The following is a 26,733-nucleotide window of genomic DNA, read 5'->3' on the forward strand; positions in this document are numbered from 1 at the left end:
CCACACTGGCTTTTGCACCATCATCGTATTGTTAGCAAATGTGAGAAGGACAGGCATAAAAAAAGGTTTTAAAAGGTAACTACGGAGCAATGTATGTTTACATTGTATGAATACACCAGGTAAATATCACGCATTGGGAGTATAAATAGATATTTTCATAGTCTATCAAACTTAGTACAAACGTTGTAGGTTTGTAAAATTGCACACATGTGAGAGATTGTAAAAAGGAAAAAAGGTAAGCGCGCCAGTAAAGAGTTTTGAGAGAGTGGATACCATTTGGTGAGATAAATCCAAACACAGACGGCCGTGCTAACGCATGTGCGTATAGTGTTCGTTTTTAAGGTTTGTGAGTATAGCCGAAAGTGTGTGTAAATAGGAATCTTGTAGCTGTGACATTTCCACCAATATGAAGCCTATCAATTTGAATATCCAGTCGTCAAGTGACGTGCGATATTTAAATTTGTCCAATATCCCTAAAAGTTATGAAGATGTAGTAAATACTGTTTTGGAAGAACGGCAGTCACTTTCTGTGGTCGAAGTGGATAAAGTGAAAGGATATGTTGTTAATATTGAAAACGAGAATCAAGGTATGTTCAAGCTAAAACTGTCTAAGCTAAATATAATAATATCCTCACAACAAAATTGTTTCTGTATTTGCTCTCCTCTACAAGTTTCTATTGTATGTTAATTTGGTGTTCCTCTTTCCTCTTATGTTATCTGTTCACACACCCTTTCAGATGTTTGTGACCTAACATTAACTGCTCACGAAGTTGGAAAGTTTGCAACAGAATTCCGAACAAAGAGAATTTGGCTTGGAATCTCCATTGAAACTTTCCATTCATCTTTTAACTCCTGGGTTGGCGAAGAAGTGAAGTTCAACATTAGAGAGTAAGACAATTTAATGAAATAATTATTCATTGCTTTTGTACTTTACATTTATGTTGAGTAAAAATCTCTAATGAAATAGTAATGTACTTAATTTAATGTTTATGTATATTGTACATAATATAATGGTTATGGTCTAGTAGTAGTACTGTAAGTTACAGTCTGTAACTTGAAAATATCAGTTATTAATATACCAGCTTTGAAACATTGGATTTAACCATGGAAGAATCAATTGACTTACTGCCAGATCTAAAAGAGTGGTTGGAACAAGTTGAAAAGGCTAAGGCAGAGGTATGCTACAATAGCAACACTAATAATTAGTATTTTACTTCATGTTAATTTCACCCAGGGTGATGTGGCTCTTGCCAAATTCTTGGGTAAAGATTTAAAAGCAAAACAACGGAAATGTTTGAATGAAAAAACCAAAGCAAAACTCATGAAACTGTACGAAGACACACCTAATCCGACTAAGTAAATAAAAATTTATGTTTAATACTGAATTTCTGTGGCTGTATACAATTTTTAAAATTTGTATTCTAATACCACTTTACTTTTAGGAAACAAATGCAAGAGCTATCAAAGGAAATAATGATTGCAGAGTTCTCCGTAGAACAGTGGTTCCACAAAAAGAGGAGATTTGACAAGAGAGAGTAAGCTTACTGTATTTTGCGAACATTGGTTAAAAATAAAATAATAGGCATATTGATTGGTTAGGGTTTAGCTGCCACACTTTTCCTTTAGCATGGTTTTAACAACTGCTATTTTTAATGCTAATGTTCTTTTTGTTTGTTGTTTTGTTAATTTTATATTTGCAATGGTATTCGACTATTCTTAGAGATAAATTACTGTTATAAACTTAAATATCTGTCAAAAAATAGATAATGGTACACTAATAATCTGTGTAGGTCATTTCAAACCCTGTATTGGGTTTTGTAATTTTTTTACAATATTTTCAAAATTACAGGAATCGTATAAAAGCTAGATTGGAGGCAAAGAAGAAAAATGAAGAACGGTTAAACAAGGAAAAGAATGCGTATTGGGATGGTAGGTTTTTTAAAATGTTGAATTCATGAATTGTGTAGCTAATGCATAGACTGATGATTTTTATCGATATTTAGAAAAATTGAAAAATCTGATGAGTGATTACTACAAGGAAAAAGAATTTAATAAGAAATTGTTCGGTAAGTAAGTTGCATTGAATCTTAAATTCTTTATCAAAAATACTCCAGTTAAATTACATCTTCTAAGTCTAAGTAATAAGATGACTGTATCAAATATGGCTTTGGTTATAATCTGCACCAGCATTATTTACACTAAAAATAATAAAAATACTATATTATACAGAAAGACTAAAAAGTGAAGGAAAACGAACTTCAAAAGGTAGAAAACGGAAATTAAAACAAACAACCAAAGAAACGGAGAAGAAAAACTTAATGGAGGACAAAGTTGCTTCTGCGACCTCTAAGGATGTTCCACCTCAAAGAAACCTCCGGGAAAGAAAAAATCGGAAAAATTATTTTGAAGATGAATCTTTTAATAACGATGAAGTTTCCGTGTCAGAAATGCAAGAAAATATACAACAGCAACAAAATGACCTATTTTCTCACATGTCTAATTCACAAACTATTGAAAAAGAAGAGAACGATAATAAAGGTAATTTGAGTAAACTTTGCTGCTTATAATACTTATGTGTTTAAAAGTTATGTAAAAAAAGTAAATTTGAATTGGTTTTGCAATCATTCCAATTTTTACACAGAATTAGAAAACTATAATGTAATTACATTGGTGCTGTAATAATGGTATACTAGATACTACTAAACACAACAGGTATAGGATAGGCTACTTAATGTGGGTACAACGCTCACTGTGGTATAGTAGGGGAAAATGGGACACCTTTTCCTTCAATTTTCTCATCCAATTTGGTAATAAACAAAAAACATTCAAAAGAAATATAAAACGGTATACTTAAGACTCCCATAGACTATTGTTAGTTATTTAAAACAAGTTTTGAAGGTGTCCCGTTTTCCCACTCTACTATATTATTAATTTGTTTTGTAATAATAATAATCTGTTTGTTTATAGATAATCCCACTCCCCACAATTATTCCGATCCTCTGCCTCCCGTAAACAGCATATTTAGTAAACAAGTCACTTCTACAATACCAACTTCCACTGTGACCAAACATATAAGTGATCAAAACAATACCACCCAAGTCTGCTCATCTCAAACACCAGTTGAAACCAGTTCAAACCAGATCATGTACCCTAGAAACATCAGCACTTTGTGTTCGAACATGAAAACTACTCATGTAAGATGTGTAATAAAAATCCCATCAAACATTCACTTAAAAGCTCAACAGCAAAACCTGATAAATGGCCAGGTATCAGGTAAAGCAAAAGACAAAGAATTCCACAAGCAAACTCTTAGTGACATGCCAATAACACTAACAGATACAGAGTCGAAGTTTTTAAATAGTTCCATTCCAATTTGTGAGCTTGTACCACAGATTTCTGACATTACAAAATTGAATACAGCCAATACTCCACATATATCAGATATTGGGAACAAAATTCCCCAACAACAACTTTTAAAACCCACACCCTCAAAGGTTGCTCAAGATAACTTTAAAGTTGCAGGTAATGGTATCCTACTTTCTATTTTATTACTTTCTGTCAGCAGCAATGAGTCCAAAAAATGTTACAACCTATTTACTCTTACCAAGCTTTATAATGAATTTCTCTATATTACCTACAAAATTCAGGTCCGCCGAAATTGAACTGCTCAAAAATCAATGTTCTTTTGATGGTCTTCAGCCAGGTACTGACATATATTAATAGTAAAAAAAAAATATCTAAACCAAAATATTTTCTAATATGTTTTTAGACACACCATCCTGATATTGGTATGATCCAATTCTTATCAGCACAACTTAAATTAAGCACCTCATCCGTAGAAAAGTGGTTTGAAATGATGAGATTGCAAAACAACATCTCTTAGTCCAGCTAGGCATTTGCCTATGTTGAATCCGCAAGCGTTGCTTACTTTATTTATATTAAAATACTGGTCAATACTGTTATTTTATTACAGTGGGCGTAATATTCATGCTTCGAAAAACTTTCTTTTGGATAAATTTCCTGTTGAGAAATAAGAAGAAAATTACTGTTTTTTTTTATTTTGTTACGCTGTGATCATATTTTTTCATAACTTTTGTTTTAAATTTACACTGCCCATGATGTGCCATTGTACTTTCGTTGAGTTTTTCTGTTTTATTGTTCACATATACACAATATCTTCATCAATTGTTTCAATTTTTTTAACGATCCTCTCTGTTTGTTGATAATGCCTACGGACTTTTGTTAGGAACACATGGTGAAGTTTTGACAAGATTCCCTCGTCAGTGCAGATTATTTTGACCACATAAACATCCTGCCGTTTAACAATTTTTATGCACACATAGTCATTTACTATCCTGAACGTGCTTGCACCTTTGATATCATTCACTTCAGGACTAAGTAAAAAGGCTTTTACATCTCCGACAGCTTCTGAAAACATATTATGGAAAATCATTTGGAAGGAATTTCTTTCGGCAAATGTTGGAAATTCTCTATCACTATTTCTCAACAACATAAGAACATTTAAATCCTTTGATCCCACTTGTACAGCCCCATTCTTGTCTATAAATAAACAAGATAAGTGGGTAAAGTTTACCACCTCAGACGCAGGGATGCGCACCACTCTATATGAGCTATGGAATGTTTTAACTCTTTTTTCATTGGTACATACGACTTCAAACTGACGAAAACTGACTTTATCATCCAATTTTATCTCCACTTCATTTTCACAGAACAAAAAATGAAACAAATTGCTACCTTCTGCTGAAACTTTGCAGAGCAACTGCTTTCTTTTATACTCAACGTTTTTTTCTTCGACAAGAGTCATAAGAGCACTTTTTCTTAATTCCAGGTCCTCCACTTCATTCAACATCACACTAAAATCTGTTTCGGCTTGCAAGTTTATAGTTTTCTCCCAAAGTAAGAAGCACCAATCGGCCACCAAGCCTCCTTTACAGTTTTTAAAACTAATTCTCTGACTACAAAAATTTGGACACTTGGTTTCAGGAGTATCTTTTAAATGCAGCCAATCTTCTTTCACGCTAAACTTGTTTAAATTGGATTTTTCAATTGATGTTACTTTTCCATTTTTTGACAGAACTTTTAATGAAGTTTTATCCGTATATGCATCAACACAGCAGCAATCAGTGGCATACAAAAACACAGGCTTGCTGCCACTTTCCAGTAATATGTACCAGATATGTCCGTTTTCCAAAAACAGCAGTAGAACAAGAAGTCTTTTTTCAGTTACTTTACCAAACATTGCAACGTATAAGTCTTTGTTCATCCATAAACAGTTATTTTCTTTATTAACAGAAACAACTTTTAAAAATGAAATCTTAATTTTGCTGTTTTGAGTAATTTCTGCTAAAGATGTCTTTTGTTCAACATAGTCCATCATTTTGTTTAGGGTAGATATTTTATTTTCAAACAATTCCAGCAAAAAGTTTGCAGAAATCACAACTAAATTTTGGTTTTCAGAAATTCCAAAAACTTTTCCTTTAGCGACAACCATATTTTCCACTTCGCAAGTGGAAATGTTTTTGGCATATCCCAAAAACTTTTCTGTGATCAATTTACGCGTTTCTATCACGGAATAAAGCAGAAGCGGTGCAAAACTAGAACAACATTGGACAGAAAAATGCTTCTCTTTACCTTTAAAACAATGTATCCAATTATTCCCGCACGTTGCTACCGTATATACTTCGTCTTGCGAATGGTAATGACCAAGATATTGGATTGGTTCCGGAAACTCGGTCAATATTTCCATTTTTGATCCGTTTCATAAACACCTACATTGGTCTTTACATTGCAATCTAAAAACAAATCTTGAATCTATAGCTTAACCAATACGTCTAGTTTCACGGTTTGTTTGAGGTTGTTGAGCTTTGTTAGAGAATTTCAAAGCTGGGGATTTCCCGTTTAAATGTGGCCAGGGCGCGTCATGCTGATACAAATCATGCATTATGTGCAAACTAAATTTAATGTGACAAATTAAATAACAATGTGACCCCGACGTGATTTGAAAACGCAACCTTCCGATCTGGAGTCGGACGCGCTACCGTTGCGCCACGGAGTCTGATGCTTACGGCTATTCACCATTAGGCCTAAGTGTAGTTGGACCAAAGAGATCTCTTTGACGTAGTCCAAAGAAAAAATACATTGTCTGAAGGCTGGTACACCAAGCGTGTACCGTACAGGAACGCCGTCCACACGCCAATTACGCAAAACTCACACCGCTGGCGAGCTTTTATCTGAATGCCCTAGACCAGAAGTTGTGGTTTTACACCTGACGATGCCCGTTAAAAGGCGCCAGAGAGTTAGCTAAATCTTTCAATTAGCTGGTGTTGATTCTGGTCAGTCAATTTAAAAACAAATTGAAACATCGCAAATTAAGTGACCCCGACGTGATTTGAACACGCAACCTTCCGATCTGGAGTCGGACGCGCTACCGTTGCGCCACGAAGTCTGTTGATATAAGTTTATTCCATCTTTGCTTTTGTTCCAACATCCTGTTTTGTTAATACTGTTTTTAACAACAATGTGTTGCTGGTTAATGAGTATAGGCGAACAACCCTTATGCATCAGACTCCGTGGCGCAACGGTAGCGCGTCCGACTCCAGATCGGAAGGTTGCGTGTTCAAATCACGTCGGGGTCACTCACTATTTCAAAAAATAGTTTAATTCCGTTTCGATACCAAGTCCTATATTGAGTCCTTTTTGAGTGGCATATAACACCAGTCGATCATACGATATCCGGAAGGTTGTAAAACGTTCCTTTAGTAGGTCATGAGCGTTAATTATTTTCCAGTTAAAACAACTTGCTTAAACAACTACAACAATAATTGCGTCACGTGTTTAAATCACGTCGGAGTCACATTCTTTTCTTTTTGATTCACGTTTTAATATTTCGTTCGCTTTAAAAACTGAAAACCACAATTTAAAATTACAAAAGTGCTTCAAGTTTTTATTTCACAAGAGTAGGCTGTCTTATAAAAGCAAGGCCAAAAGTACTAATAATAACAAGCGTGAAAAGGACAAAATAATCAATTTCGCCATACGTGTAATATATAATAAAAATATAGAGGTATAATTTCACAAGGCCACATAACAATGCAATATGTTTTCTAGACTTTGCAAAATGTTGACGGAGCAAGTATTAAAACATAACGTGTAATAATAGGAATATAAACAAACGACGATATACTTCTTTATAATGTTCTACTGCATTAATATGTTTTAGGCGTTGTTAAAAAAGATTCTTCTTTGGCAACATTTACATTTGCGTCGTTTCGGCGTCATTCACGTCGTTAGCCGTTATTGGATCATCGCTGATGACGTCATCAGTTCGTGCATACATCAGGGCCGCTGTAACAGAGATAAAGAAAACAGGAGTCGGAGTAGCACCTTCGGGAGAGTCTTCTTTCTCGCTTGGTCCAAAGTTGCCAGCTTGGAAGGCTTTGCGTACATAGTCTGTGAAAAACATCATGCCATTTATACATAATTACATATACAGCAGGTGCCAGCTCAACAATGTATTTTAACAGCGCTAATATACTCACTTCTGCATTCGGCGAGAAGAAGTTTTATTCCCAACTTCGATAAGTCGTCGTGGATCGAAATGAACGTCTTTACTGCGTCATTATCAATGAACGAGCATGCCGACATGTCGATTATAACGTACTTAATAGGCGCTCTGCCATCGAGCCCTTCTATCGTCACCTCTCCAGTACTCTTATTGAAAACCGACGAATGTCCGTTCTGTTTTACAGGTTGGTCGTTCGTAGCACTGGAAGTTGTATCGGATGGTGTTTCTAATTTTGCTCCATTTTCTGCAGTCATTGTCTCTGCGTTGGTCACATGTGGCTCTTCAGAATAAGCAGTATTAATATGAACAAGGAGATTAAGTTTGTCCTGTTTTAGCTTAAGTTTCTTCTGGCGATGAACTTCAAGCGCTGGCTCGAATCCAAGGGCTGCAGAAAGCTGACTTTTGAATCTACACAAATGAACATATTGGTTACATGATACTACCGACACCCGAATTCAAATGCGATTGAATGCTGACATATATTGTACTGCGGGGTACTACGGGACACCGTTGGCATATGAATCCTATATTTTCTGATCGTATTTTGAAGAATATATTTTCTGATCGTATTTTTAATAATTGCCAACGCTCTTTGCAGTAACAGTTATATAATTCTGTAATTATCCTGATTATTACCAATTGGATCAAGAAAAGAGATTAAAAAAGTGTCCCATCTTACCCCACCCTACTAAACGCAAATTAAAACATTTCTGTAGAGCCGTTTCATTGCAACTTATGTGTAATTAAATACAAGGAATTATTGCTGACTTACCGTTGGTGATTAGCATAGTAGATGGGTGATGGAAACCGAAAAAGCAAAGTAGAACTGTCGACTTCGTTTCCATTGAACCGTTTGGTATTTCTATAAACCCCCGTCTCTCCAACTGGAACTACTACCCCGCCATTGGCTCTGTATTTTATGCATATGAATAAGTCTCAAATATGCATAAAAAGTGAAAAAGCATATATATATGCTAAGGTTTTATAAAGTAATTCTATTTTTTGGAAAAGTGAGTGACCCCGACGTGATTTGAACACGCAACCTTCCGATCTGGAGTCGGACGCGCTACCGTTGCGCCACGGAGTCTGCTGCATATGGTATGTTTGCCTATACTCATTAAACAACATACTGTATAGCTGAAAATAACAATACAGGATGTTGGGACAAAAGCAAAGATGGTATACAGTTATATTAACAGACTCCGTGGCGCAACGTTTTATGCATATTAATAAGTCTCAAATAAGCAAAGAAAAAAAGTGTATATTACATCTACATTGCTACAAAAGTTTTAAATTAAATCCACTTCTTTGGAAAAAAAGTGTGACCCCGACGTGATTTGAACACGCAACCTTCCGATCTGGAGTCGGACGCGCTACCGTTGCGCCACGGAGTCTGCTGCATATGGTATGTTCACCTATACTTATTAAACAACATACTGCAGTTGAAAAACACGATATAACAATACAGGATGTTGGAAGAAAAGCAATGATGGTATGCAGTTTTACCAACAGACTCCGTGGCGCAACGGTAGCGCGTCCGACTCCAGATCGGAAGGTTGCGTGTTCAAATCACGTCGGGGTCAATTTTTTTTGTATAAAAAACAAACAAAAACCTACATTTGCGTTCTAAAAATTACTGTGAGCAAGGAGTAGCCAACACCAACAGCAAGACCGAGATCGACACCCAATAAGACAACTGCTAACCATGTGACAGACCACACCGTAGCGTCCAACTTGCTTACACGCCACAGTGAAGGCAGCTGCATAAAATCGGAGTAAATATTTAGTTTACCTGTGTTTTGGGCATGTGGTCATAGCGGTAATTCGATACTTGTAATTTTACAATGGCTAGAGTGTAGGGTCAATTTAATAAAATATGGTACTGTGGGCCGTGGGGTAAGATAAGATATAGCGTTAGCACCTAAATCCCATTTTTCCCGATTGTGATTTAAATAAATATGATAGCGTACTCTTTTAGAGTCGTAGAGAGCTACGTTTATATAGATCTGTGATTATTCTTTGTTTACTACTAAATGGGAAGAAAAATTAGAACGAAACACGCCCATCTTACCCCACGCAACATGTTCATTAAAAATACCTGTTCAAATTGCATCAACATTTTTTTCAAGTTAACAATGATTATTGCGGCAAGAGCGGCTTCTGGCAAGGATTGAAACAATGGGCCAATCCATAGCATGATAATAAGCACAACGACGGATGATATCAATCCAGTAACCTGTATATGTCACAATTCGTGATTATGAAACACGAACACATGAATTCAACCTTTACTTTATCCACGATTTTAAAACTACTGTAAATATTGCGTGATCAAGAAACGCGGTAATGTATCTTTCGTGAAAAATAAAAGTTTTATATAGATTGGTATATGGCAAATTTTAAGGACTTGACGATAAAAATATTTAAATAAAAATTGTATACCTGGGAACTTCCCCCAGTTTCCTCCCAAATAGAAGAACGAGAGAGAGAAGTGGCAGCAGGGAAACACGAGAAGAAAGAACCGAATACATTCGCCAAACCATACGCTAATAGTTCCTAAAAAATAAATAAACCAAACTGTGAAGTGTGTGTTTATTAATATATAGCAGTTATGCACTGATGCCATATTTTCCAATTGTCGTTTATGTATTGTTTATGTATAATGAACTATAATGTAGTAGGTTGGGGGATATGGGACACCTATTCATTCTATTTTCTTGTCCCCTTAATATTAAATAAAGAACATTTAAAGAAATATAAAAACGTATTTTTGCAACTCCCATAGACGTTGTTTAAAACACGACCAGGATACGTTTGGAAATTATGTGCCAAAGATGTCTCGTCTTCCCTCACCCTACCATTGGTACTATATGTCTATATGTAAGTATTTTTTTAAAAGTGGACCAGAGTTATTTGTATTTGAATATAAAATCCTCACTCAGTAATAGTTTTACCTGGTTTGAATCGGTTTCGTAAACATGTTTCACTGCAAACATTTGAGCAAGCGAGACTGCTATAGCAAAGATAACGACCGCTATAGGAATCGCATCACCAATCACAGATGCGAGATCACTACCTTGTGGTACAGTCATTTGAATTCTACGAACGTACAGAGAAAATTATAACAAAAATAAATAAGTTTATTGTCATAATGGCGTAAGTGTCAAATATCTCATTTAACATGATCATCCACAAACATATTAACCAGCTAAAGTTTGAAACCTTATTATTTAAAAAATATATTCTTAATTCTAGTAAAAACAGTCTCGCCGTATGGCAGACGAACCGTTTGTGCAAGAATGCTTTCGTTTTTATCATTAGAATAGCAATTTAAAAATAGTCTGCCTGTATATGACGAACATGGCATATTATCGGCCCAGAAATACTTGCGTTTATGTTTGCTAAAACAGCAAAAATACTTAGTATGCCCTAAAGAATCAACGACAGAAAACCTATGATCTGGTGCTACGAAAACGTAACCAACAAAAATCAAGTCCAACTACAATGTAGCAATAGAGAAATATATTTCGCCTAACCTAAATGGTATCGTCAGTCTCTTATTCAAGTAGAATGATTAGATAACCTACCGTTTAATACAGTATTGAATATGAGCTTACAAACATGAACGTTTTAGGTATATGTGACTTATTTTGCTTTAGCTTACCCTCGAGGAATATTCCCCACGACTGTGACCCCGTAGTTAAGATTTAAGAATCCAAAGTACGAAGCTATGGTGCTGAAGATTACCACCAATATTTCCCATGGGAAAGGGAACGGCAAGCGTTTCTTAAATCGCTGATTTATCTCCTGAGAAAGTAGTATAGGATTGAATTTACGCGCACATTTCAATAAATATGTTATTTTTCCTTACTTTTCCGATCACGAGAAAGATAATGCAGATAGCTGATAAGATGAGAGTAGCGACATTCGTGGTTGCAATGTTTTTAAAAACGTCAATGTACGTCTGCAACAAAAAATACGGATACGTTCATTTTAGATATATCGGTAAAATGGACGGTCACGTTGCTATTTTCATTTATGTAAATAGTATATAAAGCATATTTTTTATACTCTGCAACAACGTATTGCTTAAACTTGGGTATAGATTTTTAACCACTTACATATATAATTGCAAGGATTCCGGATTTCCGCGGAATATTTAATCCAAACAGTTTCGGAATTTGTGACGTCATTACGTGGAAGGCAGCGCCGCATGTGAAACCCGACACCAGGTGGCTAGATAGGTAGAGAGTGATAATGCCAAGACGGAAAATGTACATTCCCACCTGAAGCACATGATGTTACAAACTTCAGAAACGATTTCTTGGGCATTGACGATACTTGTGTTAAGTTTCGTTATTATATAGTAGGTTGGGTAATATGGGACACCTTTACCACATAATATCGAAATATCCTGATCGTGATCGTGTTTCAAACATTTAACAATGACCTATGAGAGTCGTGAAAATAAGGTTTTATAATTCGTTGAATGTTCTTTGTTTTTTTTCTACCAAATCGGACGAGTAAATAGAATGAAATGGTGTTCTAACTCCCCCACCCTACTATACCAAATAAAATCCAAATAATTCTAAAAAAAGAGAAAAACTGGTGCTTACATGTATGAGGCCCACTGCAAGTGAAATAGCAACTGCTACTTCGATTTTTCTTCGATCGTAATCCGCTTGACAAGAAGACGGTACTACGACATTTGGTTTAGTAGTGATGTCACTGCTCGTGACGTCACTAAACGTAGATGGGTTAGTCAAGAAATCAGTTGTACCTGTGACGTCAACTGTTATTACGTCACTAACAGTGGTAGGTAATGATGTCACTGTATTGATGACGTTGTTGCAGATCGGTTGTGGGACTTTCTGAAACAAGACTAGAAATTAACATTTCAGGAACAGGAATATTGGTGTTTTTTTGCTTATTTGGCAATGTTGTGTAACGTTACCTTGTCAATGACTGCGCCCACCATCAGTGAAATGACCGCGAAAGTCCCGATTGAAATGTGGCGTGACGTGCCAAAGATTGCGTATATGAGCACCGGGAAAAACGAGACATAAAGGCCAGTCACTGCCGGTAACGAAGCCAGAATAGCATACGCCATTCCTGTGGTTGAAAATATTTATTTTAATTCGAACTCAGTATGAACTGACATGACCTAAGGCCTAAGCACCCAGATTAATTAAGGGAGATTAGTGTTTGTTTTGGAAAATAATACCAAACAGTGTTTACATATACTGCTGCTTACCCTGTGGTAAATGTACTATTCCGACCGTTATGCCACCAGCGATGTCACCCAGCAGCTGATTTTTAATTTTGTACTTCGGAATCCAACGCGTAACAGGTAAGACGGATTGAACCGCATTCTTGGCTTTATCGCCTAATTGAATTGAAAAAATAATATAATGTAATCTGAACCTCGGTGTATGTAGGCCCACGGCCTACTAGCCGTGGTAGGCCTAAATTTATCAGTGGTATATACCTGAGCATTCAAACGAAGACGTCACCTCATGTTTAATCCTTTCACGAAGTGTGCGTTCTTCACTGGGTTTACCATAGCGTTCAATCAGAAGTTCTTCGGTCATGACGTCAACCTCGTGAATCGAATTTTCTTCGGCCATAATCACGTTTCGCTTATTAGTAACGTTATCTAATAGTGCTCATTTGTAAAGCTACAGAGCTTATAACTTAACTTTAGCTGAAACGAATACAATTCATTGGTAAACAATGCTTGCCTAGGTAATGTCTAAAGTAAACTCGTTGATTTGTTTACAACTAGAAATATTTATTACGGCCGGAAATATTGAAATTGATACTTTCCGTATGGTTAATACAATTTGTTTGGTACTATAGGCTGTATCTCGATTAAAACGAGTATTGCTCGAAAGACTGTGATCCTATTTTTGGTTTGCAATCGATTAGCTTAAACAAATAACCGTTTATAAACTACACAGTCGAGTAAAACAGAATTTCCGGTCTCTCAGCCAATGCGTATGATGTCATCATGAACTGTTTTACGTCACGCACCTTTTTCTTTTTATCCAATCAGCTGATAATGAACCACACACGTTGATGAGTGTGTGTGAGTAATTTTAGTCTGTTGTGTAACTATCTCGTGTTCGGTTGTCTATTACTTTTTAATAAATTTAGGTTTTAGAGATACATGCTATAATTATGTACTTACCTGTGGAATGTTATACCTAGGCTATCAAGAGTCTGCGGTTTATGTTTTTAGCTGCCTTGTTTTAATATATGTATATCATTGCTTGTTTGTAGCTACTGCGGTTTCTGCAGCTCAAGAGGAACTACATGTCACTTAAATGCTGATCAAATAATGCATTTTCTATTTATCTATACAAAACCGCATTGTCATTCTGACAACGAATGACACTACCATTTATGATGCAACAGCACGCAAACGCAGTGTCCATGTCTTGATCACGTAGACACATTCTTTAAAAACTACTCAGGTATAAAGTTGTTGTGACAAGGCAGTTTTTCAAAATTTCCCCACAACCGGGAAACAGCGTTTCGTATGTGACCAGAGAAAAAAGTAGTGTGACCTATAAGACCATATATTTAATACAAAAGGCAGTAGTTTGATACCGTTAACGTACAGCAGGAAGCATATTTAGATAGTACCCGATAAGAAGCAAGGTTGCAGTATTTTTAATAGTTCAATGTTATCAGTAACCGGCATCGTAAAACGAAATAGCGTATTGTTGTGGCTTAAAATAGTGCTGACACTTGTGTTTGTTTAACATGTGTCTGTATTGATTTAATATTTAACTAATAACCGCAAGTTCAATCGATTGCAGCAAATGTAATGTAGCTTGTGTTCCTTTTATATTATTCTCGTCTGTTACTGACCTTGCACAGCGATTATGGAACGTAATGATTTACTAACAGAATACCAGATTCAGGATGAATATGATTACCACAAACCACCACAAAAAAGCATAAAGTAAGAATAAGTCATCTGTACATTTCTATGTAAAAAGTTTGCTTAGTGTAAAAAGGATTCACCTATTTTCTTTTTGTTAAAATGTAACTCAGTATATGTTTAACAGGGAGCAGATAAAGAAATATTTCACTTGCGATTTAAAGCGAGTTAAAAACTTCATTCTTGGTTTTCTTCCCATACTAACATGGCTGCCAAGTTACTCAATAAGAAATTACTTGCCAGGTGACGTGATAGGTGGCATCACTACTGCTGTAGTTCGTATACCACAGAGTAAGTAACTTAGAAATGGATAGCCCTACAGACTGCAGTTATAATTAAAATTTTCATCATAAACCACATATACAGAAAATGATTTAATAGTATATTGTACAGATAGTCAGATACCTAAACTGTATAAAATCTGACTTTAAATTGGTGGAAAACAAATTTTTGGTATTATTAAGTTATGTAATCTAATTTAAGCAAATAAATGGTTTTCAAAGTAATTGTAAAATAGAAGTTTTACAATCATAGTTTCTTTCACTATCTTTCTATAACCAAACATCTTCCATGCACCGTTATTGTTGCCACTAAACCCCTTTCTCAATATCCTTTATATAGGTTTGGCCTATGGCTTACTTGCTGGGGTGGATCCAATTAATGGAATGTACACAGCTTTCTTTGCTCCATTAACTTACACATTCCTTGGAACCTCTAGGCATGTTTCTGTTGGTAAGCTGCATTCATGCAAATTAAAATATCTATACAATGATTACTTACATGACCATAATCATGCTGATACCATTTCTCCCTTTATTGTCTTTCGAACAGAATAACCTGATATCACGTATTAATAAAAATGTCTGTCATGCTTTTATGACTGCAACCATTTTTAGACATTACATAGCATTACTCTACATTGTTATACTGTGTTAAAAAGGAAACTGGTATGTCAATATTCCTAATATTGCCTTGGTTGCTTAGGAGCAAGTACACTGTTTATATACCACAATTTGTGGCATATCACATAGACATGTGTTTCCTCTGATAATACCATCCGTTACCAGTAACTAAATAACATTATCTGTTTTTCCTTTTTCATGCTCTTGCCAATAAATGTTTATAAACTGCTTCTATTTATACTTATGATCAAACCAGTAGTATTGCTGTTAACATAATTCAGTATTGATAAGGCCAAATAAACATCCTCACTAAATACGTTTTAAATAGTTTTAAATTTATTAAGGTTTATCTAATCACATCTACATTTAATAAGTTAAAATTACATAGTAGGGTGGGGGAAGATGTGTCACCTTCTCCTTCCATTTTCTTGTTCTATTTGGTAGTAAACAATAAAAATTAAAAGAATTATAAAACTGTAACCTCACAACTCCTATAGACTGTTGGTAATTGTTTAAAACACGATTAGGATGTTTGAATATTTTGTTCTAAAGATGTCCCATCTTTCCCCACCCTACTGTATATCACATTCAAGAATATCCTCTTTAAAACTATTGAAACTATAATTGTTTTGTTTTACATTTTAGGTACATTTGCTGTAATCAGTTTAATGTTGGGTTCAGCGTTGGAAAAGTATTTGACCAATCACCCTTTTATTTCACAAAGCAATCAAACAGTTTATACTTCATCTGCAGCAACAGCAACTGCGGGTACTACTGCAAACTCGGGTATGAGCATGATATGTATAGTTCAACACTAAACGTCGGGCTTAAATGATTTAGTCAAACACTAAATGCACATGAGAAATGTTAATTTTATGCAATCCCGAACCACAAATATGAACTATGAAGCAACTTGCAATTCCTAATACTTAGTTTTGTTTTATGTTTCCTTTATTCCAAATTGTAAGTTTTTAAAAGACCTAAATCTTTTTTTTATTGTAAGATTTTAAAAGACCTAAAGAGAGATTTTAAATATATTGAGTGTTTTATTTCAATAATTTTATAAAAGAAGATATGTATATATAATATATATACTATAGCCTACCAAAATTTCTCCAAATCTGTAAGCCTAAATAAGCCAAAAATCTGAAGGCCTATATGAGAATGAATAAATCGAGATAAAATTTTAACAAGCAGTACATTACCTTGCAGGTGCTTTATCTGCAGAATTATCGGCCGAACTATCTGCCTATCACCTTTCTATTATTGCATCAGTCACTATACTTGTTGGGCTTATACAGGTAATGGTTGCTTTAGTTTTCCTACTTATGAATTGACTTCTGTCTAACAGGTTCTCCACTAATTCTAACCCTACTAAGAATTAAACTCATAATTCGCATTATTGCATCACATGCCATCATGCTTCACAGTTAATCAGATTAAATATTCCAAAATGTAATTGAAAAATGTTTAATCTTCTGTTAAAAGAGATCATCTTTAGGAGTTTGACAATCAAAATATGTAATCTTATCCCATATCCTCATTCCTAATCCATTTAACATCAAGTATCAGTTTACCACAAACAGAGAAAATGATTAAATCAAAGCTTAAAAAACATGAACATTCTTAACTGCTGTGTAAACTGAATGCGCTGTTCCAAGTTTATAACTCCACTAACCACATAAAGTGGCGCAAAAATGTTGTTTTGATTTTAAACAGCTATCTCAACAGGACCCCCTCCCAACTGCTTGTACTTGTGCATTCAACACCGAACAAAACCCTACCCTATTTTGAAGTCTTCCTAATTTACAAATTAAAGTATCTGTTACCTCCTGGCTAAACAATGCTTTTTACACCATACTGTGAAATTTGACACATTTGAGTCAGTGGCAGATAATCACCAATTTACCATTGTGTCTACGGGATTTCCAACCGGTTACAACCCCCTATGACAAATATTAATCCATTATCTAATTGTGCCACATTTATTTGCTGTTTATACAAATTCTCTAATATGTAAACTCACAGTGTGTACCAACTACCAACACAAACCAACGCGGTTAAACTTATGTAGCTTGTAATATTTTAATCGGTATTGACTTTATTACTGTGGCAACATAATAGAAAGATTTATGTTCTAAAAGCTTCTGTTGCACTGGCATTCCAAAATAAACAGAGCCGTGCTATAGCAGCAGTCTACTGTGTTTGCTTAATAGGAGTGCATGTTGTGCGAAAACATGTCAAAACAAATTGTTACTCCTGAAAATGAGGTGTTAGAAAAATATGCGTACATTTTCACTGTATATACCTAACATTTAGTATGTTTTAAAATGAATGTCATTTTAATAAACAATAAAACATTATTTTTTTGCTGTAAAATAAATAGCAACGGCTGCAGTTTAGAACATATTATTTTATCTATTTATTTCAAAATGGTTGTTCGTTATTCTTAAATTATATATTGCAGGTAGTCCTGGGACTTTTAAATCTTGGATTCGTGGCTGTTTTTCTTTCTGACCCACTTGTTGCTGGTTTTACCACGGGTGCTGCTCTGTTTGTGTTCACAGCACAAGTAAAATATTGCTTTGGAATTGACCTGGCAAGGCAGAAGGCACCCTTTGCTCTTGTGAAGGTAAAACAAATTGTCATGCGTTGTATTAATGCACTACTTCTTCTTAAGCATGACACCAAAATAAATATGTTTTACTGCAAGTTAAGAAAAGATTTGAAATTACTTAACTTACCAATAGATAACTTAAAACACATCATGTGTACCCAAACATAGACACCAAACTTGGTAAATTCGGGGTGGCGGGAAAGTTGGACAGGCATGCCTATGAAACAAGTCTAACCCATCTTTTACTCATTATGACTAATGCATGTAATTCCAGGGTTGCCACCTTAAGTTTACTGCCTATGTAAAGGGATGGCGAAAAAATTTTATGTAAAAGGATTGCGAATTTTCTTTCAAATAAAATACACTTTTAAACAGTCTTAGCACATTCGTGCATCCGGCCCCATAACAGAGTTAACAGTTTTTTTTTCAACACTGGGTGTGTTTTCCTATCTGAGTTTCTGTTTTTTCAGACTTACGTTGAGTTGTTCAGTAGAATCAAAGAAACAAATGTTGCTGAGATTGTTCTTTCATTAGTCACTGTGGTTGTATTATATCCTGTTAAACTACTAAATGTGTAAGTGCTGTTGTAAAATATTTTCATCCGTATATTGATCGTTCTTGCAGCTTTAGCAAGAAAAGCAATTCTTTTAAGCCTTTTAATTGTCATTTTGCTCACTTTGAATTAAATAAATTGTGATTTGAAAACTTTTAATAAATACATATGTCACTTCTTTCAAGCTGGAGATGTTATCCATTTACAAAACATGATTTTATAATCTTTTCTACATTTTTTAGTTTAAAGCTTAAATGATTTCACATCAAACCCTGGCTTACTTTTCCAATCTTTTCCAGAAAGTACAAGAAAAAACTTCGTAATATCCCAATTCCAATTGAATTATTTGTCATCATTATAACTACATTATATCAGCAAATGTAAACTTTCATGCCAAATATGGTATTGACATAGTGGGGGCAATTCCTAGTGGGTGAGTGCGTTTTACAGTTTGTCTATATATCTTATGTTAGGGTAAGGTCCTATGGTATGGTACACCATGGATTTAGGCCAGAATTTGTCCATTGTTTGTTTATACCTTAATATATAAGCAGTTACTTAATTATTTATTACTACTATAATATAAATTCAAACCAGCTCTTTTAGTGAATATGTATTTTTTTACCAAGAGCAACAAAATTGTTGGGCGTTAGTATAAAAAAGTTGAAAATATAATTTTTTCCACTTTTTGGCAGCCATTGCAACAATAAAACAAGCTAAACTATATGAAATAGTATCAAAGTGTTAAAAATCACTTAAATATCTATATCATAAATAGTAGGAAAAGATTAAAAATAGCAGCCCTTGAAAAATCTCTACCCACTGGTATACATGTTTATAAAGTGTAATATTTTTTTACTTTGGTACCGAGCCTACTGCTACTGCATTGCTTGATAAATCCTGAACAGGTTACCTGGCCCTTTGCTCCCCGATGCCTCCAAGTGGCCATCATTGATAAGCGACGCGTTTTCTATTGCAATTGTTAGTTTTGCGATCACTGTGTCTCTAGGAAAGCTATTTGCGAAGAAGCACGATTATGAAATATCTCCAAACCAAGTGAATGATTGTTCTTTAGGCTTGTCTTTGCATTTAATTCAAGCATTTTGCTTTTTTTAATGTAAAAGTGTCGCTACGATTGTGATCTTTTAAGCATGCAAAAATGCAGCATTTCCTGTTTTTTTTTTGGAAACTCTTTAATCTTTATATATAGTTTATTTATGTGTGATTTGTTAAAATTTTATTTTATTTATTTGTTTAAAATTAGTTAATTGTTAATGGATGTTGATGTAGTTTAAGGCATATGAGTGCCTAATTCGTTATTTTGACATGTTCAAGATATAAATAAACATTAGTGCTGTATACTTAGCCTAATCAGTAACTAATTATATTCACAACAAAGAAACTGCATAATAGAATTTGCTTCAGAAAGGCACATGTATTTTTGTATATTTAATGTGTCTATTACCAAATTTTTATAATAAACCTTTATACCCATTTAAATTCCTAGTTTGACTCAATAATGTGTATTTACTTATACATGTTATTTATACAGGAGCTTTTTGCCCTCGGCGTATCACAAGTGACGTGTGGTTTATTCCAAGGACACGCGTGTGCTGGTGCACTTGCTCGTAGCACTGTGAAAGAAAGTAGTGGAACAAAAACTCAAGTAAAACTTAAACGACTCTTCGTAGTTTGTTGCACATTATAATACCTTATAAAATAATGCAGGCAAAAATTTTCATGCAGGCAAAAATGTATAAAACCTATTTTTATTCGCTTTTGTTTCAAAGTTTTCTGATGTTATCTCATGCTGCGTAATCCTTCTGGTCCTCCTCTTTATTGGTCCTCTCCTCTCCCCTCTTCCAAAAGCGACTCTCTCGTGCATCATCATGGTCAACATCCGAGGTCTCTTTAGACAAGTCCTTCAACTTCCAAAGATCTGGAGCTTGTGCAAATATGACTTTGTAAGATGGAAGTTTATACTAACATGTATGCCAATAATGTGGTATCTTCATATTAAGCAGTGATTTGTGAGCAATCTTTGGGGATGTTTTTTAACCATATACAGCTCATTTTAATCTTCCTCTAAATTAAAAAATAGTTTATAATTAGTTACACTTATAATACAGCCAGGCAACTACATTAGATTGACGTTGATTAAACTGATTAAAAAAGTCCAAGGTCGTGACTATAAGTAGCAACCATAACAACACTACTTAACACAGTATCACAGCTACCTTCAAAAGTCATGCTGGGATTAAAATCCTTAGGTATACTGTCAACATCTAACCCATATAATAACTAACAACATCACCAACAATGTTTTAAAGAATTGTACTAGTATGAATGTAAAATAGTCAATAGTTTGTCAATGCCAATGATTTTAAGTTTCAACACTTATGTTACACAGACCGTCTGGTTGCTAACTTTTGTTGCCGTTGCTTTGTTCGGTGTTGACATTGGTTTGCTGATTGGTGTTGCTGGGTTGTTGGTTACGGTTGTTCTTCGTGTTTACAAACCTGAGATTACAGTTCGTGGTGGACTTGGTGATACTGAGCTCTACAGGGATATTGAAAAGTTCAAAAAAGTAAATTTTCTATTAAATAAAAGTCATTCATTTATTTATTGTCAACCATGATTTTTTCCATTTAATAATATTAATATATTCTGTTTCTGACAGTACTGTTAGTTCATACTTTTGGGCATTGCTTAATATAACTTTCTACTAATGTAAGGAACAGAATGATTGTGTAATACCTTAAAGTTTCCTACCATACGCTCACAATTAAACTTAATGGCAATTGCTCCAACCCAGTGGTCACTAATGGGTTGTCTAAGTTGTCAGCCATACAGAAAAAAAATCACTCACAAAGTTACATATGTGTCCCAAGCTAGCACGAGGTGTATGAAACGGGACATCATGTTACCATTTAGTTGCATTTTAAAGGGAAGACAGTCGCTGTTAAATTGGACAACCCGCTGATGACTATTGGGTTGGAAAAATTGCCGTTAAGTGTCTTGCCCAATGACACATACGCCGATCACTATAGTGCCGAGCATCAAACTTTGTATTTGCCAGTTAAGGTATAAATGCCTAACTACTGAGCTACTACCCAGACTTATGAACAATATTCTTTATTTATCAGTAAAACAAATACTCTGTGCACACAGGCTCGAGAAATACATGGCGTTAAAATTCTTCGTTTTCCACAATCTCCATTTTTTGGGAACAAAGAAGCTCTTCAAGCTCTTGCGGAAGAAACTATCGCTACCAAACGGAAATGTGACGCTGAACAATCACATACAAGTCGGTGTAAATGTGTTGTATGTTTATATCAGGGCTTACCAAGCATATGAAATTGTGAAAACTATTCTTTTGATGTAACAAAAGAAATGTAAATTTTTACAGAAATCTATAAAACTTTTTTAGAAGTTTTTTAAAGTAATACGTCTATTTGTTTGTGTTTAGGAAATAGTTGTATAATATTATTTTACCAATAAATATAAAATATTTTCTAGGCATTGGTTCCCACCATAATTTAAACAACATGACCAACCACACCATTGTGGATTCACCGGACAGCGAGGCAACCGATGTCGAAGAATTACATTCCTACTCACCCCGACAGCAAGTGACCCTCGTTGACCCAGCCACTGTCAAGTTTCACCCAGGTGATTCCCCAGAACACGGCGGAGTTCACTTTAACCCCACACACAACTTCCACACGGTTGTGTTCGATTGCTCGGGGTGGATATTCATGGACACCATGGGAATGGATTCAATGAAACAGGTGTGTTTGTTGACATTTTTTTTTCGATACCATATTGTAAACATAATACATTTTAATTTGTCTTTCCGAAAACGATAGCGAAGTATTGAAACAATGAAGAAAAGGTAATTAGCAAAACACAGTCTTAAGACATGCTATGGATAAAATTATGAGAAAGAACAGATAAATATGGTGATTGTTTAAGATATAGTGAGGCGCGATAGAGAAATGGTGCTAAATATTAATTTCTATTTTTAAGAGTAGGATTTTCCTCTCATTTCTCTCGACTTTAAGATCTTCTTTTGGAGTTTGCTTCTGCCACTTATGTCTTGTAAATAAATGATGTAAAAATAGTGAAATGCATTTAATTTTTATGTTTTGTTGGTACAACTGCTTTTATTTAGTTACCCATTGTTTTGAGTTACCCATTGTTTTACATTTCTTCAGATTTGCAAAGAATTCATCGCTGCTGGCCTGCAAGTGTATTTAGCTTCAATGCAACCTGATATCATGACACGCCTCATGAAAGTGGGCGTGGTCGCATCACGTGATGACGAAGATGAGGGATTGGCTACAGTGTTTCCTTCAGTAAGGTTTGCTGTAGAAGCTGCAAAACGACGCGAACGGGAAATTGCCTAATAAGTATTTCGTCTTTTTCTGATTTCTTAAAAATTTAGGCAATTTACTGAAACAGTTGTTATTATTCATCGTATTTATAAACACAAATGCCTAATCCTCTGAGCTGTACATTCTATGCATTGCTTCAATTGATCACATTTCCATGGCCATACACAGTATAGCATTCACCTTTATACTGTCCACACATAAACCAGAGTTTATTTCCAAAGTTTCAAATCTAATTCATTTTTTTTCAATGTAAATGTCAATCATCGCTATTTGCCTAAGCATCATGCTTGAACCTTATACAATGTATTCAAAGTTCTTTACGAAGTTGCTGCTTATTTAAGCCCCAGGTTTGTGTATTTGATGAAGTTTTCCAACCTATACTCTATTGGTAATTTGGATAAACACTTTTTTTTAAGGTTTTTTTTTCTGTACTTGCTGTTTTTAGATGTCTAAAATTCAAATCTTGGCCACACCAAAAGAAAACCTTATGTTCTGTTGGTTCTAAATGAAAGATTTTGTTTTAGAGTTTTTTCCCATTTTATTTCTACATTGGTGATCAAATCATAGCCTACAATATGGTGCATTTTTATCAACTAAAATATATAACAATCCAGATATTGTATGTCACACAATATGCAACATCCTTAAATTAAATCATAAACTGTCAAAGTAAGTTCGAGGCAAGTCCTAACGTCAACATTGTGTTATTACTTTACATTAGCAAATGTTCTTAACTATATTGTCCAAGCAACCACCTCAGCTAGGACAATTTAGATAAAACTTAAAAATGTTTCCTGAAAATAGCAAATTTAAATGTATTGCAATATGCGAGGCTTAATGGCCTGGTTTTATTACCTAAATATAAAGATTTTAGCACAGTCTGACATAACACATCACCTGACCGTTTTAACTCATAAGCGTACTGATTTTTCATTGATGATAAATTCCAACAATTTACTGTGCTTTATAGTACTGGTGACTCTATTACACAAAAAAACTACATTGCTTTTTTGGAGATTTTCATTCGAGTGTTGTTATTCCTTATTTAATTCCTTGCAGCTTGTTCGCTATGTATACTTTGTGCATTTTATTTACATTGTTTTGTCTGGCGGTGTTGAATTTTGCTTCGATTTTTTAACAATATTATGTGTACTATGGTATTTCATTCTTTAAGATTATAATTGAAATATAAAGGAAACTCATGTATCGTCGCATCAATAGCCAACATTAGGGCAAAAGTTTTTTTCTGTAACTTAAACATACTGCAGTGGTATGCATAACTGGTGTGTGTGTTTGTGAGGTATGCAAGCAAGTCCAAGATATGTCATCAAATGTTGCAGTTGGTGTTGTAACATCAACTAGATATGCGATTCAGCAAATAAAACGATGCAGTTAGCATTAGGAAAACGTTTTTTATGAAATTACTTCAAATGTTCCAGCTCCACCACCTTATCGCTTCTGTTCGTGTCTGACTTTTCGTTGTTATCAATTTCTACCGTTTGCGAATTCGGGAGACTCTTTTCGTTAACGCCGAAAATCATGAAGCCAGTACTGCATCCAAGCACAGAGCTCCCAGCCAGCCACGGGTTCATTGTCATCACGGAAAGCATTAACAAGTAAGACCACGCAAGCACCACGCAGTATAAAATAGTATTCGCTAGGTGGTGCAAAGTACTCATCTTTTGTTCAACGTTCATTGCTGGTCTGCGAAAATTGTTCTTTTGTAAATTTATTCCACTGTGGTTTCAACACTGCCTAATAGCGTGACGGATAAACTTTCGCTACATTAGTTGTGTATATACAGTGGGGTGGATAAGATGGGACACCTTTCATTTTATTTCTCGTCCCATTTGGTAGTAAACAAAGAACCATCAAAGAATTATAAAACCGTATCCCACGACTTCCGTAGGCCGTTGTTAATTGTTGTTTAAAACGTCATGATATTTGGATATTATGTGCTAAGGGTGTCCCACCTTACCACATAGTTCTATACAAAGAACTACTGTTTGAAGCTCAATATAACGAAAAGGATCCGACATTCACAACCATACACGTAATTTAATACACTATAAGTGTATAGGAATCTGCTTAATAATGGTGATGTTAACCGCCACGTTCATTGTAGTCACAAATTAAGTCGCTTGTTATTTTACTACAGATGACTGATTTATACGAATGAGCTGCCGTGTGGAGGTTTCGTCATACCGTATATATAGCGCCAAGAAAGTGGAAGTAAGTCGTATGTAGCGATTACGGAAGCTAAATTAGATTAAACAAATTCATCATTGTCGGGGGTAAGATGGGACATCTTTAGCACATAATTTCCAAATATCCGGACCCTGTTTAAAATTATTACTTTTTTTTTAATTCTTAAGATGTTCTTTATGAGAAAAAAAGCGAATAAAAAAGTGTCCCATCTTTCTCCACCCGACTATACATATCTTTCATGTTTGTTTAGACACTTCTGTTTAAAAATTCTAATGTATGTCGGTGCGCTTACCTTTTGCTATATTCTTCGGATAGTGAACTAGCTTCTTTATCAAAACATGTTACGTCACTGTCCGTGACGTCTCGTCCAGGCACGTGGCATTTCCCATGGCTTATCTGAACCGACTTTAGAAACTCGTGGCCAAGTCCAAGAAGAAATAAAACCACACAACTGACGACGAGTTCTAAAGATGCGGCAAAAGATAAGCATAGGGGATATTTTAGTATCTGTAAAAGGTATTTACATATTATCGGCAAACACGGTGGTGGTGAACCCCGGCGCTTATCATTAACAAAGTTAACACACAGAGCGAAACCATTACTTCTCATTACACGTAACACGTAAGGAATGATGAATGATAATGATTCCGCTGCTCCATGAACAACTGAACGTTTGCGGTGTAAACTTGCGATATTGAATTTGAAAATCAACGGCGTGTGTAGCTTTGTACACATATAAGTACGATACATGGTAAATGTATTGGCGCGAAGTAAGGTTCCACAAACATATACTATTGTGGGGGAAGACGGGACACCTTTAGCACATAATATTTAAATATCCTGATCGTGTTTTAAACAATTAACAACGGTCTATGGGTTCGTGACAATGCGGTTTTATAATTCTTTTTTCTTTGATTGTTCTTTGTTTACTACCTAACGGGACGAGAAAATAGAATGAAAAGGTGTCCCAATTTCCCCCTCTCTATACTATATCATAAAATTGCGTGGTATTCAACATGCCCTTACCAGTAACCGTCTGGACCCTCCAGAACTCGAACAAGTTGTAGAAGGGAAGTTTGCTTGTAAATGCGGTGAGATGCGCTCCGTGTGTTGCTCCACTAACATAAGACGTCATTTCTATAATCACTGCTGCCTTTTTTATTTTCAAATTGAACTCCCAACACCACTGCATAGACTAGAGCTTGCAGGCCAAAGGCGTTACATTGCACACTGCGTTTAAACGATTAATTTGTGTTCTTTTTGATACTAACCGCCACTCAACCACACAAAGCACTTCAGTTAATTTCTTTTACGCCCCAAGGCCGAATACGCACAACCGTCTTAACTGTGAACAACACGCTGTACACGTTTTAAACCTTATTTTGATCTATACAGCTTTCCAGGATCCTGTTCAGTGCTTGTCAGGCTGTAATCTAGATACTATAATTTAAACCGCTTTGTGATAGGAATGTTCACTGAACTATAACTTGACAGAGATTTAAACTTGAGGCGTACAATGATC

The 26,733-nt window shown here is 35.1% G+C and overlaps 5 protein-coding genes and 5 non-coding genes across 11 annotated transcripts; 4 read left to right on the forward strand and 6 right to left on the reverse strand.

Moving 5' to 3' along the window:
• The first annotated feature begins 257 nt into the window (after positions 1-257).
• On the forward strand, positions 258-4,185 carry LOC149733862 (uncharacterized). The gene is made up of 11 exons (XM_089881180.1): positions 258-587; positions 738-888; positions 1,083-1,176; positions 1,235-1,356; positions 1,443-1,535; positions 1,850-1,929; positions 2,004-2,066; positions 2,230-2,538; positions 2,968-3,522; positions 3,648-3,703; positions 3,770-4,185. The coding sequence occupies exons 1-11, from the start codon at positions 407-409 to the stop codon at positions 3,881-3,883; spliced, it is 1,818 nt and encodes a 605-aa protein (XP_089737306.1). The 5' UTR covers positions 258-406; the 3' UTR covers positions 3,884-4,185.
• Positions 4,043-6,007, reverse strand: LOC149733863 (uncharacterized). The gene has a single exon (XM_089881181.1). It carries the CDS (start codon positions 5,765-5,767, stop codon positions 4,160-4,162), a length of 1,608 nt encoding a protein of 535 aa, XP_089737307.1. The 5' UTR covers positions 5,768-6,007; the 3' UTR covers positions 4,043-4,159.
• Positions 6,008-6,394: 387 nt separating this feature from the next.
• Positions 6,395-6,466, reverse strand: Trnaw-cca (transfer RNA tryptophan (anticodon CCA)). The gene has a single exon. It is a non-coding gene; the product is annotated as a tRNA-Trp (tRNA).
• A 118-nt stretch (positions 6,467-6,584) lies between these two features.
• Trnaw-cca (transfer RNA tryptophan (anticodon CCA)) lies at positions 6,585-6,656 on the forward strand. The gene has a single exon. It is a non-coding gene; the product is annotated as a tRNA-Trp (tRNA).
• Positions 6,657-6,936: 280 nt separating this feature from the next.
• LOC149733866 (prestin-like) lies at positions 6,937-13,310 on the reverse strand. Its single transcript, XM_089881174.1, has 14 exons — positions 13,074-13,310; positions 12,840-12,971; positions 12,540-12,697; positions 12,202-12,456; positions 11,707-11,871; positions 11,457-11,549; positions 11,250-11,392; positions 10,540-10,684; positions 10,028-10,141; positions 9,684-9,821; positions 9,203-9,345; positions 8,358-8,495; positions 7,560-7,993; positions 6,937-7,470 (listed from the first exon to the last, which is right to left on the reverse strand). Exons 1-14 carry the CDS (start codon positions 13,210-13,212, stop codon positions 7,274-7,276), a joined length of 2,394 nt encoding a protein of 797 aa, XP_089737300.1. The 5' UTR covers positions 13,213-13,310; the 3' UTR covers positions 6,937-7,273.
• On the reverse strand, positions 8,601-8,672 carry Trnaw-cca (transfer RNA tryptophan (anticodon CCA)). The gene has a single exon. It is a non-coding gene; the product is annotated as a tRNA-Trp (tRNA).
• Trnaw-cca (transfer RNA tryptophan (anticodon CCA)) lies at positions 8,908-8,979 on the reverse strand. The gene has a single exon. It is a non-coding gene; the product is annotated as a tRNA-Trp (tRNA).
• Trnaw-cca (transfer RNA tryptophan (anticodon CCA)) lies at positions 9,097-9,168 on the forward strand. Its single transcript has one exon. It is a non-coding gene; the product is annotated as a tRNA-Trp (tRNA).
• A 1,100-nt stretch (positions 13,311-14,410) lies between the features above and the next one.
• Positions 14,411-24,207, forward strand: LOC149733870 (prestin-like). The gene is given in 16 exon segments (XM_089881175.1): positions 14,411-14,555; positions 14,662-14,825; positions 15,156-15,266; positions 16,082-16,222; positions 16,649-16,737; positions 17,904-18,068; positions 18,524-18,627; positions 18,906-18,970; positions 18,973-19,039; positions 19,515-19,662; positions 20,159-20,272; positions 20,397-20,570; positions 21,017-21,193; positions 21,778-21,913; positions 22,126-22,397; positions 22,824-24,207. Coding segments are annotated over 16 exon segments (2,199 nt in total). The 5' UTR covers positions 14,411-14,475; the 3' UTR covers positions 23,016-24,207.
• On the reverse strand, positions 24,078-26,403 carry LOC149733871 (uncharacterized). Of its 2 annotated transcripts, none has more exons than XM_089881198.1 (3): positions 26,238-26,403; positions 25,504-25,675; positions 24,078-24,707 (listed from the first exon to the last, which is right to left on the reverse strand). In XM_089881198.1, exons 1-3 carry the CDS (start codon positions 26,401-26,403, stop codon positions 24,425-24,427), a joined length of 621 nt encoding a protein of 206 aa, XP_089737324.1. In that variant the 3' UTR covers positions 24,078-24,424. The 2 variants fall into 2 exon arrangements, with proteins under 2 accessions (XP_089737324.1, XP_089737325.1); XM_089881199.1 differs by having other exon boundaries at positions 25,504-25,718; positions 26,238-26,378.
• Positions 26,404-26,733: the final 330 nt, after the last annotated feature.

Source organism: Ciona robusta, chromosome 7 (assembly GCF_009617815.1).
Source record: "Ciona robusta chromosome 7, ASM961781v2".
Classification (NCBI taxonomy): Eukaryota; Metazoa; Chordata; class Ascidiacea; order Phlebobranchia; family Cionidae; genus Ciona; species Ciona robusta.

Bases quoted from the DNA above. Each gene is read 5' to 3' on its own strand.
- LOC149733862 (XM_089881180.1), top strand. From the start codon at position 407: ATGAAGCCTATCAATTTGAATATCCAGTCGTCAAGTGACGTGCGATAT. The intron at 1,177-1,234 runs GTATGCTACAAT...AATTTCACCCAG, and splicing joins TTGAAAAGGCTAAGGCAGAG to GGTGATGTGGCTCTTGCCAA. The intron at 1,357-1,442 runs GTAAATAAAAAT...CTTTACTTTTAG, and splicing joins GACACACCTAATCCGACTAA to GAAACAAATGCAAGAGCTAT.
- LOC149733863 (XM_089881181.1), bottom strand. From the start codon at position 5,767: ATGGAAATATTGACCGAGTTTCCGGAACCAATCCAATATCTTGGTCAT.
- LOC149733866 (XM_089881174.1), bottom strand. From the start codon at position 13,212: ATGGCCGAAGAAAATTCGATTCACGAGGTTGACGTCATGACCGAAGAA. The intron at 9,346-9,683 runs GTATTTTTAATG...GATTTTATGCAG, and splicing joins TGTTGATGCAATTTGAACAG to CTGCCTTCACTGTGGCGTGT. The intron at 7,994-8,357 runs GTAAGTCAGCAA...TCATTTGTGTAG, and splicing joins TACTATGCTAATCACCAACG to ATTCAAAAGTCAGCTTTCTG.
- LOC149733871 (XM_089881198.1), bottom strand. From the start codon at position 26,403: ATGCAGTGGTGTTGGGAGTTCAATTTGAAAATAAAAAAGGCAGCAGTG. The intron at 25,676-26,237 runs GTAAGGGCATGT...CCGCATCTTTAG, and splicing joins GAGGGTCCAGACGGTTACTG to AACTCGTCGTCAGTTGTGTG. The intron at 24,708-25,503 runs GTAAGCGCACCG...CAATTTTCGCAG, and splicing joins TCCGAAGAATATAGCAAAAG to ACCAGCAATGAACGTTGAAC.